Raw genomic sequence first — 19,052 nt, forward strand, 5'->3', positions numbered from 1 at the left:
GTCAACAGCCGACTGACCACAAGCCAGCAGTGTGCCCTGGCGGCCAAGAAGGCCAATGGCATCCTGGCCTGTATCAGGAATGGTGTGGCCAGCAGGACAAGGGAGGTCATTCTTCCCCTGTACTCGGCACTGGTACCTTGAATACTGTGTCCAGTTCTGGGCCCCTCAGCTCAGGAAGGACATTGAAATGCTTGAGCGCGTCCAGAGGAGGGTGACAAGGCTGGTGAGGGGCTTGGAACACAAGCCCTGTGAGGAACGACTGCGGGAGCTGGGGTCATTTGGCCTGGAGACTCAGAGGTGACCTTATCACTCTCTACAACTATGTGAAAGGTGGTTGTAGTCAGGTGGGAGTTGGTCTCTTTTGCCAGGTAGCAACTGACAGAACAAGAGGACACAGTCTCAAGCTGTGCCAGGGGAAATACAGGTTGGATGTTAGGAAAAAGTTTTTTATGGAATGAGTGGTTAAATACTGGAATTGTCTGCCTGGAGAGGTGGTGGAGTCACCATCCCTGGATGTGTTTAAAGAAAGACTGGACATGGCACTCAGTGCCATGGTTTAGTTGAGGTGGTGTTAGGGCATTGGTTGGACTCGATGATCTTGGAGGTGTCTTCCAACCTGGTGATTCTGTGTGATTCTGTGATTATTAGTTACCTCTCAGTTAAATACAGCAGTGCCTTGTTTTCACTAACTGATGAATATTGCTCATTCTGTACTAAACCATGGGGTTTTTTTCCTAGGAAGATGTGACCTCACAAGGTTTACACAAACAGCATCTTTGCATATCCTTAGTTGCTGTAGGAAGGAACTCAGTGACGCAGAAACTGAAAAGACTTAATAGAGTTGTAAGAGCTGTGTACATCTGTGTCCTTTTGAAAAGCGGTGACATATCTTAGGAAGTCAGAGACAATATTTGAGAGCATTACTAATTACAGTTAGAGCAACTTCAAAGCAATGTACAACTTGTAGGCCTGCCCAGTCAATCAGCCATATTACGTGCCTTTTTCTTGGCTTTTTTTTTTTTAAATTAAAAAAACAGCTGAAAGAAAACCTCTGGCAAAACTCATCAATGACTCTCTTTCAGAGACTGCCTCCTCCCATTCCTGGAACTCAGCTGCATTTCTGTTGCATTCATAGATATAAATCTCCTTCTCAAATGCTTACTGCCTCCTTGTATCAGTGCACCCTTATGTAACAGTCAATATAATTTCACAGCATGAAGACATGAGACAACTGTTCTGCTATTGCCAGCTACATATAAGTGAATGTTTCCAGCTTGACATCAGTATTTCTTTAATGTTTGTACTAATCTTAAAAGTAAGGCTTATCTTAAACACTAAAAACTGAGGTTAGAAAAGAAACAGTTGAAAGGAAGTTTCACAGGAAAACATTTAATTTTAGCAGGTTTATTTCTTTGATCACTAGATAAAGTAAGGTTTGTTTACTATATTGAGTTTTTATAAGCCAACACTGAACTGCTACACTTCAAACTTTACTGCCAAGACAAATAAAATGCAATTCACCATAGTCAATGTTTCTAGGCTACTGAATAAAGCCAAGTAAACAATACATTACTTCCCCATTCATTCTCTCAGACTCTAGAAATCCTCTGGCTTCAAAACAAGAAAAAAATATGGTCACTACAGCACTGCTGCTAATTCACATTAAGGATTTTCAGGTGAAACTAATGAATAGTACACCTCTCTCTTTTACCCAGCAACAAGGACCAGCATCCAAGAATGACCTTCAGAATGTATTTGACTTGTTTCCTCATATTCTAGTGACCCTAGTCATTGGAGTCTGGGGGGTTTTATTACCTATTCAGTCCAATAAAAGGTCCAGTGACTGCTTGTGAGTTCTCCTTCATGCATCATTCTTCCCTGCTTTATTTTCGAATTATTTAAACTGCCTTTAGTTCTCTGAGTAAGTATTCAAGTATTAAACTCATAAAACACGAGAGTGATTGCAATCTGAAATACCTAAAGCCTGACCTTCCGTTGGAGTAATTTCAGCCAAAATCCTCCTCCTCTCGAAGGAAGGAAAGAGGCATCAGCATTCATTAGGCAGCCTCTGCTTTCATTACTTTTATCAACAACAACCTGTCTTAATACAACTCTGCCAGATAATTAAACTACCCAACATATTGATGTTTTCATCATGAATTGCTGCTTTTCATTAGTAAAACCATGTACTTGATTTTTATCTTCCACAAAGTCACATCCATACATCTCTGGCTCAAAAGTGCTGGAAGCTAAGACAGCACATGCAGATGTTTCTCCAGCTGCTTTGTCTCACTCTTTTTCCTAGGCTTGTGCCATCAGTCCTTGCTGGAGGGAGCACCCTGACAGACAAATCTTTACATGACCCAGTATGGCTGTTTTGAGGTTATGTTCTTGTCCTGATTTTCTTACCACTCTAATGAAGTTTCCAACCATCCTTTAAATCAAGTATTTCATCTTTAAATCGCTTCTTCCAGCTCTCCATTAAGATTTAAAAAAATCAGTATATCCAAAGAGTTGATACAGAGAACTTAAAGTTCTACCATTGCACAAACCTCGATGGATTCAATAAACTCCAGAAATAAAAAAAAAAAAAGAAATAGTACATGACTTTCATAGTATTCAAGGCCAGGCTAGATGGGGCTCTGAGCAACCTCATGTTGGAGAAGGTGTCCCTGACCGTAGCAGGGGCATTGGAACCAGATGATCTTTAAGGTCCCTTCCAACCCAAACAATTCTATGATGCTCTAATAAAAGTCCTGTACAGAAAAACCCACTATGCAACCATGCAGGTGTTTTAATCGTATTATTATTTTTTAATACAAAGGCTCTAGATTCTTTCATTTTGAAGTATTTTCAGAAAGATGGGTCTAATTCTATAAGATGATGCCATTCCCTGAAAAGTAACTGCCAACTTCTTGTCCCACTGAAGTCAGTAGGAAGCTTAATCTTTAAAATGAATGTTAACTAATGTACAGAGTGATAAAGCCAAATTTCTCCCATAAGTCTAATTTGTCACATGTAACTGAGTCAATGTGACTCAGCCTGTTCTTTAGATTTCAGACGCAACAGTGCTGCTTGTTTCAAAAACTAAACAAAAATGTTCAAAATCTCAAAACAACATTCCTTGCATGAGACTTTGCATTCATATGCCAAACAGAACTGTTTGAATTAGTGATCACAAAAAACAAACAAGGAAAAACCAACCCCCCACACACAAACACACTTCTTTGAACCAGCCCACTGCTCTAACACCCATTTAGTTAACTGAAACTACAGAATTTTGCGGATAAAAACTCAGTTTGGAGAAAGTTGGAATATTAAGCATAAAACTTTGTGAAGAGCAAATGACTGCTGATTGATGACACTCAAAACAACATTAAATAAGTGAATTTCCATTTTTATCTTCATGAACTCTTAACCCTGCACCAAAGCGTAACAAATTGTCCGTTTCATCTGCCAGTTGTATTTTGTATGCCTTTAAGAACAGATACCCAGAGAGAAGAAATACAGTTTTTCTCTTGCAATGCGAAACACTGGCATATGCTCAGGGAACAAATCTCAGGATAAATCAGTAGGAGTGACAAAGTAACAGTAATAAGTGGGAAGACAGCAGTGAGAAGAAGAGAAGCTACCAGCCAGGCCTCACATGAGAAGATGTGGGATAGAAAGAAATTTTTCTAAGGACCACAGTAGAGCAAGCAAAATTTCTGTGGCTTTTGAGTTATAGCAGAAACCAAAACCAGTCACAAGAGGAAGGATCCACCTGCAAGAACATGACAGACCAGCAGAGGATTTTTTTTTATTTTATTCTATGAAGTTGGTTGATTCCTTCTATGAAGTACCACCCAAAATGTAAATACTCATCATGAACAAAGCAGATTCCAGACAGAAATTGTTCTTTAATGATATGTGCAGCTGGGAACTTCTATGAAAACCTTTATCTTGGACTGTGCAATCCATCTCCTGGCGGAGGCAACAAGTGGAGGCACACTTAAACTCATGCAGTCCCCTCCATATATAAGCAGCAAATGATAAGGGAGAAGACAACACTGAATCCTCCTTTCTCCTAATCTGTGCTCAAAAAATGCCAAAGGGAATGCAAAGAGCTCTTCAAATAGAATGGCCAAATAAGAGAAGCAAAATTTTTTGTACCGGTTTGTATCCCAATCTCAAGCTAGACACTGTCAGCATGTAGTTATGAATCCACACAAGACCTCTAGAAAGCAAGGCAGCACCTTCAACGTTTCAGAACACGGCACAGACAAGTTAATGAAAACACAATGTCTCTTTTAATAACTTTCATTGACCTAATCCCTTGTGTTCTGAAAATATGTAACTGTAGGCTTGCCAAAGTGAATATGAAGAAGATCAAACTGATAAAACACAAGATAATGAGTCAATTGATGTGCAGATTCATTAATTTTGAAAACAAATAAACCTTAACAGTAATTACGTCTGCTCATGATTAATGGCAGCTGCCCAATGGATTGTTCTTGATACGAATAGCATGTAAGGGTATACACACACTCAGAGTACAGATTTTTCCAGTATACAAATGTGAAAAAGATTTCTGGAAACTAATGAGTGCAGAACTGTGACTGAAAGCTCCAGTCATACTATTGCTATTCCACTGTACTAAAAACAACCGGATTCTCAATCCATGAACATCACACAGGCTTTGAAATCCAGCATCAATCATGTTAACTGATTCTCACAAGATAAAAACAAAAGCTGAAGTCTAACATCTGCTTTCCTTGGCAAACCAATCTGAAAGTTTATGCATTTGGGAGGGTTTTTTAATCATCATAAATAACCCACAACCAGATGAATTAAAGGTGCTGCCTTGTTTTCTGGACAAATCATGATAGGGTCCCTGTAACTTTTCTTCACTTCAAAGCATTCAAAGGAAGACTTTAAGGAATTAGAGGAATTAAAAGGCCTGTGTGCAGATGCAGTCTGTGATATTGCTGGGATCATGGAGATGATACAATAGCTGACATGTCTGGGGTAATGCAATGGAGGGATACAGGTTCTTTAGGAAGGACAGGTAGGGAAGATGAGAAGATGGGGGTTGACCTCTCTGTGACAGAACGACCATAACGCACAGAGCTTTGCCTGGGGATGGACGATGAGCCATGGGAGCTTATGGGTGAGGACTGAAGTGTGGGTGACACTCAGGGGGTGTCTGCTATAAGCTGCCAAACCAGGCAGAACAAGTGGACAAGGGCTTCTACAGACAGCTGGAAACAGCCTTGTGTCTCCAGGCCCTGGTCCTCATGCGGGGCTTCAACCACCCTGGCAGCTGCTGGGTGACCAACACAGCACTGTGTAAGCAACCCAGAGGCCTCCCAGAGAGCACCGACAACAACTCCCCAATAAAAGCAGCAGAGCAAATAACAAGGAGAGGAGCTCTGCTGGAACTCCATCACAACCAAGGAATGCCTGATTGAGGATGTGAAGGTAAAAGGCAGCCTTGCCTGGTTCATTCTGAATTTCTCAATTTTTCAGGAAAGACAGAATATATACTGCAGAAATTCCAGTCCCAAAGAGAGAGAAAGTCAAAAGAACATTTGATCCTCTGATAAGAAAACCTTACAGTCTTCCCAAATATTTGTAAGTTCCTCAGCAACTGCAAAAAATCAGAAAAATTCACGAACATAAAGGCTTCCCTAGTCAAATTCTGATACTCTTCCAGAAGTCCCTACATAAAGCTCCAAATGAGCTCTTCCTTTCAGCTGATCAGCTAAAAAGTGTAGATCTTAAAACAACCCAGAAACGTTTCATTATTCAAGAAAGCTAGTACAAAATTTCTGCATTTTCTTGTGAATTAGAAACTTGATTTCCTTCCCCCAGCCCATGCCAGTTTGGATTATGGAGCAAAGCAGAATCTGTACTCATAAAGAAAACCTTAGGCATAGAAAAGATTTTTCATTGTCTTATTCAAGTCAATGCATTTGCTCATGATGCAGAACTGCTTCTTGAAGAATAATCATCAGCTCTCCAAGTGTTACAGAACAGCAGCATCCCTCTTAGATAATTCTTGAAAAAAATTATTCTGTAAACCCTGTAAAGCATAACATTATTTTATCCTCATGAACATTCACATTCCTATGTAAATTGAGCCACAGTTAAAACACTGTGGAGAAAAAGACATTTTCACATAAGGCAGAGGTCTGAAGTTAAACACATCTCTGCATCCATGGTCAAAAAAACACTTCTTGGCAAGCTCAGCATTTTGAAAACCAAGCCATGTCTGGACAAGCACTTCATGCTGAACTCTTTTTGAATGATCTTTCTATAAATTAACACTTGGCTTGCAACAGATGAAGTGATTACATAACTCTGAAACATAGCTGAAATATACCTTCAAGATTCACTACATCTGGCACTGCCACCTAATTCTGAATAATCCCAGCCTTCCTTTTTAGAACTTGACAGCATATGAACACTGAAATAAAGTCGGGCAATGAGCTTCTCATGTGACTGAACAAATGAAATTACTGAATTCCATTTTCGTAAGATATTGGCCTTGTATTACTGGAAAAATGTATATTTTACTGAGTTTTGTACAAACTTGCTCTTTTTAGTAGGGATTTTTGTTTTGGTTTTGTTATCAAGAAGGATGATAAATCCTCCACTGTGTCATGGAAAAGCAGTGCAAACAGTTTTGAACACTTCCAGATGACCATCTCTCTTCAAGTAAGCATTCTGAGAAAGCGCTTTAACCAACAGTCCCCATAATATAATTTTCTACAGTTCAATGAGCCTTACCAGCAGATTTGCAAGTCCCAATTAACACTGATAAAAAGAAAACTGAAACAAGGCATCCAGCAGCCCCTAAAAAGTCACAACACGTTCCTCTTTGTACTGCTTATACAGGTTGAACTACCCGGCACTGGTATTTTAGAGCTGCAACAAACACCACTGCCTTTCCTCCATTTTTTGCACATCTTTACCACCCTACAGTACTTCTGAATGCTTTGTTATTTTAAACTAGCAACAGATAGTTGCCATACATGTCAGCCATACACTAAATTAAATTAAGCATTAAATAAAGATTTTGAGCATCCTTCATTCATAAATAACGGCAAAGCCCAAGACAAATGTGAGAAACCAAACCACTGAACTGTTATGGTACAACTGACATTTTTTGGAAGAATATCATTCTCTGACTGCACTGGTCTCTCCTTGTGCAGTACAAATTGCAGTAGTAGCTCCTAATAGTTGCTCAAAACTGATGAAATATCAGGTTAAAGCCCTGGGAATAACTTCGACCTCACAGATATGGAAAACTCCCTACACCTCTGCGTAAGATCATGTTAGCAATACTGGATTAAAAACTAGATCATCCTTTGGGCTCTTTCATATTCACCCTTTTTTTTTTCCAGGCAACTGAAAAGAAGGCAATAGCTCTATACAGTATTTCCAGTCCATACCCTCATGACTAGAGTTATAATCATTTTGGATTAAGAAAGCATTTCATTCTCGCTGTTGGAATAACCCTCTTTTCCTGACACTTCAGGAGCTGTGAAACCCTTTACAGGTAAAGCTGACATTAATAGCTCTAGAGGGACTTCACTCATTTCCTAGATTTCCTGAAAGTCCTGATTTTAATGGGAAATAATATGCTGGAAAAAACACAATTAAAACCCAAATCAAAACAACCATACACACCCCAGCACACAGCTTACAGTGGGAACATGTACCTAGAAAGTTTGCCAACTAAGACAGACCAACAGAGCTGATCATGTACAATATGGCTTTGTTGGAAGGTCGCTTGTGAAAAACAAGCAATAAAAATCAGTAACTTATTACCATGATAGCTTAAAAATGAAACACAGTGAACTGACTGCCATAAACCAGAGGAATGATACACGGAGAATGAAGAAACTTCTGGTAAGTGAGCTGTACTCCAAAATGTTTCCAGAAGCCAACATATAAAGTTTACCACAACTTGTACAGCACACTGACAGGAAGCTGTTGGCGTAGCAGGAAAAGCAAATGAAGTAATAAATAATTATGTGGGTAAGTAGTGAATCTGAAGATATATATACAATGCTACTGGTGCATGAAGTTCAGCTTTGTCTTGGATTTGTTCAGTCATTTTGGGCAAGTCACAGAGATCTCTCCGTAAATACATTCAGATAAGGATATTTGCTCTTAAAGCACTTTAATCTCTGGAGATGAAACATTATATTGAAATGCAAATGTTACTACTTACAGCTTACTGCCTTCAAATGACAGCTGAAACGTGCATTCCACATTTATCATCTGACAGAATCAACTCAAAAGCAGTCTTCATGTATGTTTTGACAACGTATGAATGTTAAGCACAACTCATGGCATGTTATCTGGCTGTCAAGTATGACCAAAAAATGTTTAAAAAACCCTACAGTAAAAAAAAAAAACCAACAAAACCCCCACAAAATGAAAACAAAAAAGTCGATGTAAAACAAGCCTCCCAAGCTTACTTGCAGCAGGGTTCCATGAACAGTGTTCTGTCGCATGCAATGAGTGGCAGGGTCTGGGAGCCCCTGCAGCAGGGCCAGCACTGTGTGTGGAACTTCATTGGCCATAACGAAGGGAACGAGGGCCCGGCCCGACATCTCGCGGCAGTGGTACACGGGGGAGTGCCCACACCTGCAGAAAGGAGAAAGACCTGTTACTTCTCATCCAGCTCCAATCACTGGGGTGCCTAAAACAAACAAAGCATTAATGCAATGAAAACTGTAACATATTTCTCACAAATCTAATATACAGTCTTCTCGGTAGTGAAAGAATATTTGCCCAGAAAGGTAAGTCATACTAGAGCTATGCCAGAGGATTTGTTTTCATTCAAAAGTTCTGGTGTTTAGATAAAGAAAAAAGAAAAAAAGAGGAAAAAATGCAATTATGCCATGAGACAGGTAAGTATATAGTCCTGTAAATATCTTTCTTGATGTTTGTGTTACTTACTAATCATATTCAAATGTATTATGAGTTTGACTTAAATTGTTATCTCCATGTTGTTAATCAGATGTTTCCATGAGAACACAACATGGTGTCCACTGAATTTTGGGCCAAAACTCCCACTGGTTTCTAGAACACATTTAAAGGCAGGAAGTAAAAGACATTAGAAAATAACTTTCCATTGTTTATAATTAGTATCTAAAAGAAAAACAGCAGTTAATTTTGAATAAAAAGTAAGATGCAGGACTCCACATACGGTAAATGCCAAAAAGAATCTTTCACCTTTTAATGCAATTAAGGTTTTGACAGGCTGTAGATTTACGAAAATACATACAGAATGAGCTATTCAGCTACAGTAACACATTAACCAGTTATATGGTAGCATGTATACTGAATTGACGTGAGTAAGAGTCCTTAATCAGCTAAGCAGGTTAGGCTAAGTCTTTCAAAGCCAGTAATTCTTGCAGGTGTGAATTTTGGCAATGCAGGTAACAATTCAGCCACCCAGAAAACTGAGAAAGCTACTACAGGGTTTAGACAAAAAAGGCCAAATGTCTTAGGTGATGAAAAATACAGTACAGCTGAAGTTATGCTCTGATACTTCCCAGATGATTGTGATGACCCAAGAGAGACGGCCTTCCCTACTCCAATACTCATCCTTTTCCTGAATTGCTTCCTATGTATTTTTATCTTACAACATCACATGTAGATGAGATTATCCCCTGCCAAAATGATTTTGACCTCTGCTGAAAAACAAACAAAAAAATCCTGCAGTGTCATGCCTACATATTTAAAAGTTAAATGAAATTAAAAGGTATTCCAGATTTTCAAGTATCTGTAGCAAATTTAAATCAATATTCAAAGTAGTAGTTTATTTTACTTTACTTATAATAAATAATTATTTAAATTAATTTATTTATATTACTTTATTTCACATCAAAGAAATACAGAAGACAGTTTGCATCTTGAACCACCAATCCAGCTAACAGGGTTTTGAACACTAAGAAACTAAATAGTCCTAACTGAAATAGATATGTTATGCCTTGGCATGCCTGAAAGACACAGGTCTCCTTCAGAGAGAGCTATACTACCCCCTAAACAACAGTTTTTTGTGGGAATTTTCACCCTTGCAAATAAGGTTGTATGTTCCATCATGATTTTTACAAAGACCATCTTTACATTTCGTTTTCACAGACTGGCCATCCTTCACTACAGGATGCTAGAGCAGAACAGTCACAATTAGAGACTCTGCCATAGGAAAAGCTTTAATCCTGTATTGACAAGGTGTGAGAAGAAAGTCAGTTCCAAAAAAAACCCTTTTTTTTTTTTAAACAAAAACATTTTAATTCTACTTCATAGTAAACTGAAATCTAAGAAGTAATTGTCGGCAACCATTCTTTCAGCTCTGCTGAACCATGTTTTCTTAATTTTGTTTATGACTTTTACAGATACCAAGGAATCTGACATGTCTTCACAGGAGTGGAAAATGGGTAAAATGCCAGGGTTTCCTCTGCCTTGTGCAAGGGTACTTTCCAACACTACATGCTTCAAGAGGGGGCTTTCTCCTCAAACACAATGCAATGAATTACTATATATTTTTAAATAACCTGACTTTAACTTTTTTGTCTTGTAAAAACACCAAAGATTTATAACACATGCACCTACGTATATGGAGATACAGTATTTTACACGCCAAATTTTGTTCCGCTCTATTATTTTATCAAATTTATTATGAAAATAGAAGTGACTGCTCTATGTATAGAAAGAAGAAAATAGTTTCACGTTACAGGCAAAATTTTCTCAGCTGCCTGAAGTCCTCCCGCAGAGCAATCACACAAGGGCCCCGTCATGGAGAACTCCCCCAGGACGCCGTGGACCCAGCTCTGCAACTTTCTGTGCCTGAGGCAAAAGCAATCCCACAGCCCCTGCCTGCCCAAAGGGCAACCCAGCCAGCAGCCTGCCACTGTCCTACACACCTGCTGTACATTCATGCACACTTCTCACACTCCAGGCTGCCACACAGGGTGCAGGGTGTTCACAGGGACTGACACCTTAGCGGGAATCCTGAGAACAGCACGCCTATGAAATCAGCACTAAGGAACAAGAGCACCACAAAAGTTTAAGAACAATACAGTATCTGCTTTATAGGGACATGTATGGGAACACATGAAAGGTATTTCACATCAACAAACAGCTTCCCAAATCTGAGATGGGTTAACATTCCTACTGTTTCTTCTCATTTATTTAAAATACTTATTTTTAAATCTAACACTCAAAGAAAAACAGTTCTTTCCAATCCCCACCGCCCCACAAGAAACAGCACTTGATAATACTTAAAAAATACTCCTTCTTTCACATACATATGTCAGATGTCATGCCAAGTCACCACTAGTGACCTATCCCTGAACTTCTGCATACCCTGAAGGCACTTAGGTGTACATCTCTCATGTTTTGAAGGCACTTGGCCTCATTCCTGAATCATGCAAGAAGTTTGCCAGGAGAATGTCAAAACATATACTAGTTTTTCCATCCTCTAACAGCACCCTAGATCAGAGTTTTGATTTTTACTGGATCCCACTTACATAAAACCTCTCACCTGTAAATAAAACTAAACAGGATCAATTCTCAAAAAGGGATAGAAAGACTGAATGCAAATAAAACAACTGAGCAACAGAAAAATGTCATTCTAACCCAATTTTGCAATTTTTTGCTCATTGTTATACCAAGCTCCAAACCATACACTTTAGCACTGAGTCTACTACCTGTATTGTTAAAAATTTGTTTTATCTAGAGTTTAGCAACCATTATGGGAAGCAATCTCACAAACAGCATCAAGAAATATTATTGCACAATTATGGCAATTACAGTAACTCAGTTTTGTATCTGCAGCAAAACCCAGCAGCTGAAGAAAGAAGCATTTTAAGGCTGTGGAACTACTCAGGTTACTCCTCCTGCAGTAGTTTACCACACTGCCATCCCTGAGATGAGTTTCATTTATGTGATAGCAGTTGCCTTGGTGGGACACTAGCAGAAAAGGACCTCCAAATGTGGTACTTCACCATCCAGACTCTGAGCTTCACCTGGCAACAGCACAACTCAAATCTGCTGCAGGCTCATCATCTCTGTAGGAAATACAACCAGTGGAATCTTGTATCCATTAGGACAGCGTAGATGTGCGTACAAACCTGCACTTAAAATTGTTCCATCTCCTTTGATTTGAAAGGTGCTTGGGGGAGGGGGGGAAGTGTTTTCAGTATGTGACACTACCTTTACATGCAGGCAGATATAAGTAGACTTTAAAATCTAGGAATTATCTAAAATGTTGTCATATATAAAAACATACATCATGCCGACCTGATTTTATTATTCTTCAAGGCAGCAGCAAGAATGAAACTTGCAAAATCCTCATGTGATACACTCCTATTCAATCCTGAGGACTATTAACAACTGTAGTATTTCACCTTGAACTCAGTACTGTTTATCTAGGTGCATGAGGTATTGGATGTAAACATGTTTACTTGAAACAGTCCACGATCAAGAACAAAAAGTCAATAAATCTGAGAAGGTTTCGCTCTGTGTAACCGTAGATTCAATTCAATCCATTTCCACTGCTCCGTTCCAGCTTCAACACTTAGATCCTGAACCGCCCTCCTAACTGACATGATTTATCACCAACTCGCATAAGGCACAAAGATTCCATACTCCTCTGCACACATCAAAGTATCTGATTTATTACTCTGGCTACAAACAACAGAACACTAGCTGTAAATAATAATATCTTAAACTTCTTCTGGGGAAAAAAAAAAGAAAAGAAAAAACAAACCTGCAGGTGTTTCCTATGCGCTCATTTTCCACCCTTTATTTCTCCCCCTTCAACAGACTTCATATTACCCAAACTAACAACACAAATAAGGATTACCTTTTATATAAAGGTCACAGAAACAAATTAGCAGAATTAATTTGAAAAATTACACCTGTTGCTGAAAATATGTTCATTATATTAAATAATTCCTACAGTTGTTAGAAGGACTAGCAAGGAGAGAAATGTCTATTTCCAGGTTTTACTGGCTGTTGTCACAGTGATCTGTGCATTACTAACAATGTCATTTCTTATTAGTGATACAGTGAAGGTTCTGCAGAAAGGGCTCTGAGCTTCTAAGTCAATCCAAGTATCCTACCACCATCACAAGGAGCTTGGGGGAAGAGTGCAGCATGAGGCAGGAAAAGGCCTTGCAATTCAAACCAACCACCTCTGCCTGCAGGTTAGAGCATTTTAACAGCCACCAGGGCTTTTAGAAGATGAAAATGATTGAAAAATATAGATAAATAAAAATCACATAGATGGTACTCTTTAAATCCTGGAGCTAGTTATACCACAAGGTCCTAACAAATGCACTGTAAAAAAAATTGTGCTAAGTCTTCTGTCTGATTCTATAGAGACACAGTAGGTAGTATGAGAAGGAGATTTCGTCTTTCCTCCACGATGCAGCTATACAGTTCAAGTTATGTCATCAGTTCCAAAGCAAGAATTAAAACCAAGAAATGAGAGTAGGAAAAACACGGATGGTGGTCAGAGATCAGAGGGAAAAGTATTTAGCAACAGATTCAGTTCCTATTACAAGAGTTTGGATATTAACATTCAAGAGCATTGTATGCATTCCTGAAGATTATAATACTAGTAAATTTTTCCCCTTCAAATTATCTCCTAAAGGAATACCTTTAGCAACTACAAATGCAGTGTGACAGGTTTCCAAGCTAAGTGAGGTCCAAAAATAGAATTAAACAAAAAATACACTCATGCTTCCACACAATTAACTTGGACTTCCATACTGTGGATGAATCAGCAGGACAGTGCCTATTCATTACTGAGAGAGTAAGGCTTCCTGGAATATCAAAAATAATTTGCTACACATGTACCTACAGTTTCTTTTGTTCATTTTTTGATTTGCTTGGTTTGTGCTTTTAAGGAAACACAACAATTTTCCATTTTATTTTTCCGTGTTCCTTAGCAATAGAACTATCCAAAGCATTTAATTTAAAAACTTATTTCTCTGTGGAAACCTGTATTATAATTGGGCTGAGAATAATTTTTTGTTCTTTAATCTAAGATTAAAAAAAAAAAAAACACCAGAAAAACTTGAGTTTTGATATGGCTCCTCAATATTTACCTGTAAAATAGGAAAATATTACAGAGGTACCAACAGTTTGTGGGAGGTTTTAGATCTACAATCAACACATAAATGTAGCTCAGGAAATGTTTGAGCAAAACCATGGACAGAAACAAGCCAAATTTAATTTCAGGTTATTTATGTAGTACTAAACCTCTAAACTCTTATCTATTTCCTTTAAAGTGATGTTAATGGTTGCCCAAACTTCTAGTCTCTTTATATATTGTGTGAAGTATTTTATTCTTCCAACTTGGGCAATTAAGATAAAACCCCATGTTTTTGTAAGGGCAGTAGTTTCCACACAAGCACTTAATGAACCAGAGTAGCCATAAATACTGCAGAAAGTATGTAGGCAAAGCACACAGGCTTTTATTTGAGAAAGCTGTCCACAAGCTCTGCCAGGAGCTGTTTTTCCATATGTTTCCCAGGGCTTTCTAAGGAAAAATTATAGACATTTCTCTCTTCTTGTCACCAAGGCCCAGGTTAATGTAAACAAGTGGCCAACTGATACCAAGCTGAATCAACATCAGAAACTTGAATTGTTGTGTTTTAGCAAGCCAAAACACCTAGGATCGCTAACATCTGAGTCTATGAAAACTATTACTAATACAGTGTGTAAACTCCAGAGGAACAGAAATATGTTCTTGTCAAATGGAGATTTCCTATAGAACATGCTGACACAATTTAAATGGCATCTGTTCTTGAATTCCCATCAAGAAATCCCAAAGAGTATGTCCAGGTAGGTAGACTCTAGGCTTATGTAACTACTGAAGATATATGAGGGTAGAGCCTCCATTTCGGTTCAGAGCACTCTAGACCAAAAAAAAAAAAAAAACCCTGCTCTTATCTCAAGATCATGTAAAAGACAATTTTATTCACAATCTATTTCTACTTCGTTAATTTGGGAACAGTTACCATGATGTTTCACTACTGCAGAATAACAGAAAGAAAAACACACCACTTACTACCCAGAGCTGGGAAAAAAAACAAAACAAAGACTACTTTCTGTCTTAGCAACTCTATTCTGAACTCTATGAAAGGGAAGTTGAACGAAAAAATCAATTCTCAGTACCTTGTGATGATTTTCAAAGCTTCAGATGATTGTAAGCAAAACTGCAACATGAGCAATTTTAAAAACATATCCTCAGACCCATGAAAACATCCAAAGGACCTGGGTTCTCAAAGATGCTTCCCTTCCAGCCATACCATCAGAAGTATCTAGCTCATTGCTAAAAAGCCTTCCCAGTTACTGACTCTTCCCAAACTCAGACTGTTCTTTTTAAAGAATATTGGCTTTTTAAAGTATCATTATACTTGGTTTCCCTTATCATCCTCTGGATAGTTAATGTATTATTTCTCTCCATTTTCATATTCCTTCCTGCAAATACTATTCCAGAATAAGCTAAATATTATCTTTTGGATACTTATCTTGACCAGCAGAGTACTCACTGGTTAATTTTAAGTACATAAATGAACAATAAAATTACTTCACCAATCATATATTGACAGTTCAGCACCCCATCATGTTTTTTACTCGATCATGTTTCAAGCAAGTATACACCAAGTTCAACACACATCAAATTTTAACCCAGGATCCCAGCCACTAGTCCTCTTCAGGATTTTGCAACACTGGAAAAAGACAGGTACTCTCAGTGCTCATGAATGCCTCTCTGACAGATGTCACCCTTTATTTGCCATGAATCTGAAAGCTCCCTGAAGTTTGTGAATATTTCCTAAACTGCTTCAGACAATAATCTGCCAATGATTGATGAACACAGTGGACACTGGAATAAGAAATTAATTACGAATACCTAAGGGTTGTGGTATTTCCCGTCAGCACCACTTGGATACCACACATCTGTCCACAGTTTCAGAGAAAAGACAGGAATACAGTAAAGAATGTACAAGATGAATAAAGAGTTTTAGTAGATCAGACGGTCTTGAGCAGCCTACTGCCAATCAAACACTTCTCATTCTTCTCTAGCACTACAATTTGAACTTAATCAAACTGGAAAAAATTACAGCCTGTTTACAATTTGTTATTTAAAAATGCTAAAAGGAAGAAAAAGACTGAAACTCTTCTTATTAATAAATATTTATAGTGAACCATAAATATTTTTACAGATCAGTATCAATCACTATGCAATCAGGATTGCACAGAAAGGAATCTAAGTAGAAATGGAAGACTTCCAAGACAGTCCCAGTTCATTAGAGATAAGCTCAGTGGGGAAGCGAATCCCTGTCCTTCCCTCCTTCTCCCCCAGCTATGCAAAATTTCCACTTCAGATATTAAGCAAGAGATTTACTACAAGAAAAATCTAAAAAACAGTGTATGCTTTAAGGGTGCACATTGCTCCTTTTTTCCAAATGTCTATGCCAGCCCATGTTTTGGGAACCTTGCCCATAATAAAACGGATATCTGTCTTCATCTCACAATGACTGCTCAGCCCCATGAGCTTCCCCAACAAGGACACTGGGCATTCCAATGAGTCAGAGCCTGCTCCCAATCTCATGGGGATTCCAAATAATGCAGTATTTGCAGACAGTTATAACGCTGAGCAGTTATACTGAACAAATATTAGTAACTAAAAAAAACCCAAAGCAAATTAAAAAACCAGAGACCAAAGACTGAGAAGATGTGCAGTTGATAAGGGAACACAGGGAGATGTTTTCATAAACAACTGTAATCCAAAGCAGCTATTTTAATACAACAGGGCTGCAACAAACACATGTAGTTCTTTTAATCTAATATGAAAAGGCATTCCTACAAAAGCTCTTTCCTTATCAGACCCCTGATAAGATTCCCAGTCGTACAGAAATGACAGTTGAAACCAGGGAAGTTTTAATATTAATTCTCCTAGTGCTGCCACGTCACACTAAAACACAGGGAAAAGAGGAGAAAGGTAGAGGAAACATTTAGCACAACCAGTCAGCTACCTTGTTTGGCCACTTACCAGAAGATACCAGTGCTCAGCCTACAGAAAATCAGATGGCTGCTTTCAAGGCTGGTACAGGATGATATACTAAACCCACACATATAACTGCACATGTGTGAAACAAAACAAACACCAGCTAATCTGTATTTAAACAGCTTATATAAACAGCAATTTTAGCTTATAAAAAGTATATATACACTAATTATTTCCTCCAAGCTCTTCTCAAACAAAATGAGGGTATCTTGTTACTAGAACTTCAGCATTTGGCCGTCTCTTGTGCTGTTTATTAAATCTAAAATTTAAGACTTTGAGATAAGTCTTACAGACACTTTTGAATCTACATTTGAATTTTGTTTCTTTATTATCCATCTTACCCTAGACCCATTCCCATGAAGCCCACACAGACTTTGTCATAGGGCTACAGTGGAACAGAACCAGCCACCAGAACAGACTGGATATAATTTAGCATAATTAAACACAATACAGAGCAATCAAACTTACAGGCACAAGTCAACAAAGAACAACTTTTTCAAATGAGCAACCTACATGCGAGTAACATCACTGATTGGTGAAAATTTAAATTCACACAACGTTCTGCAGTATTAATACTACTACATCTGAGTCTTCTTCCTTAAGAAGTGAGCTGTCTCGTGTTTATGAAATGGTTAGACACAACTGAAACTCAGAGAGCCTCAGGTCAGCTGCTCTGCTTTCTAGGAAGTTAAAATAAACCCGGATCAATCTCACTATTTCCAAAAATCATAGATGATAAAAATTTTCTCTCTCCTTCTCTAAACACTCTGTTAGGAATGGCTTAAAGTTTTTTAAAATTTTTTAATTAAAAAATGACAATGCTCCACCCCACAGAACATTTTTTCTCATCACACACGGTTTTGTTTTCCTTGCATCTTAGTGTCTATCATTAACCAACAGTCACACTGATTATCCTTGTATATTAGTAACAAGCTCTTGAGTGCAAAACCAAAACCCTCAGTCCAGGGTGGGGGACGGAGAAGGGTAGAAGGGCAAAGAGGACAGCTGTGAAGTGCTTCCCACTGCCACCTACCCTGGGTCCCTGACTGGAAACAGCACCACGGGACTTCAGAATTTGGCTCTTCCATTTTGCATGAAGATGCAAGTTACAAAATTCTGCCCAAGAAAACAGTGCCTCTTTCACAACTGTGTTAATTTCATGGAAAGATGTTCACATTTCTTGCAACATAATACACCTAGAAGCAGCACTGCTTCGAAATCTGTCTATTTGCTGAAGTTTTAAAAGGGAAATTTCATGAAGAATTAAGTTCTGTTAAGGGGAAGCCAAGGCACATACATCCAACAAGGTTTTAAAACCTTATATTGTTTGACATTTTAATTTTTAAAAAAACTTTCTAAAATATTAAGAAGTCACACTCTTAAACAGAGCTAGACTCCAAGTAGTGAAAAAGCATCCAAGTTAATAAAGCAATACCCATTCTACTCCTTCAGAGCATTCAGCCCAAAACATTTAACACTAAACAAACATTCTGTCAATGCCATGGTACAAAAAGACATAAGGTAACTCAATTCTAGATCATTCTGAAGAGATTACAGGTCTTTGAAAAAGGGAGAGGGAGGCAAAAGGGAGGTTATGTTTTTGTTTCATACTTAAAACATTACCTCCTGATTAGCTCCCTTGTTAATTAAAAACATGCTGTACATTCATTCATCTTAGAAAGTACCATTAAAACAGACCTACCTAGCTCTTTAAAAAAAATAGAAAGTGAGGTAATAAGTTGTGAATCAAAGTGTTCCAAATAAAACATCTGCAGGGGGAAAAATAGCTTAATAGAACTGCAGATAGGTAATCAAATGTCCTGGTTCAACAAGGAGTAACAACTATGTGCTCAGAGATTGAGATTTGTCCTTGCAGCATTTAATCCTGCTCATATTGTGCAATTCATCTCGGCACGGTCAGAGCAACCACAGCTCTACTCCCACTAGATGGAAAATTCCACTCGAG

General features: G+C 38.2%; 1 protein-coding gene across 4 annotated transcripts in view; it reads right to left on the minus strand.

Moving 5' to 3' along the window:
• Nucleotides 1–19,052, minus strand: part of THADA (THADA armadillo repeat containing) — a 220,053-nt gene that overhangs the window by 81,003 nt on the left and 119,998 nt on the right. For all 4 annotated transcript variants that reach the window (XM_042051827.1, XM_042051828.1, XM_042051829.1 and 1 more), the window contains one exon: nucleotides 8,472–8,640. In XM_042051827.1, the coding sequence (XP_041907761.1) occupies nucleotides 8,472–8,640 (169 nt within the window). The remainder of the gene's footprint in view (nucleotides 1–8,471; nucleotides 8,641–19,052) is intronic.

This window comes from Corvus kubaryi, unplaced genomic scaffold (assembly GCF_017639235.1).
Source record: "Corvus kubaryi isolate FWS band 111438036 unplaced genomic scaffold, C.kubaryi_AGA036_p1.0 76, whole genome shotgun sequence".
Classification (NCBI taxonomy): domain Eukaryota; kingdom Metazoa; phylum Chordata; class Aves; order Passeriformes; family Corvidae; genus Corvus; species Corvus kubaryi.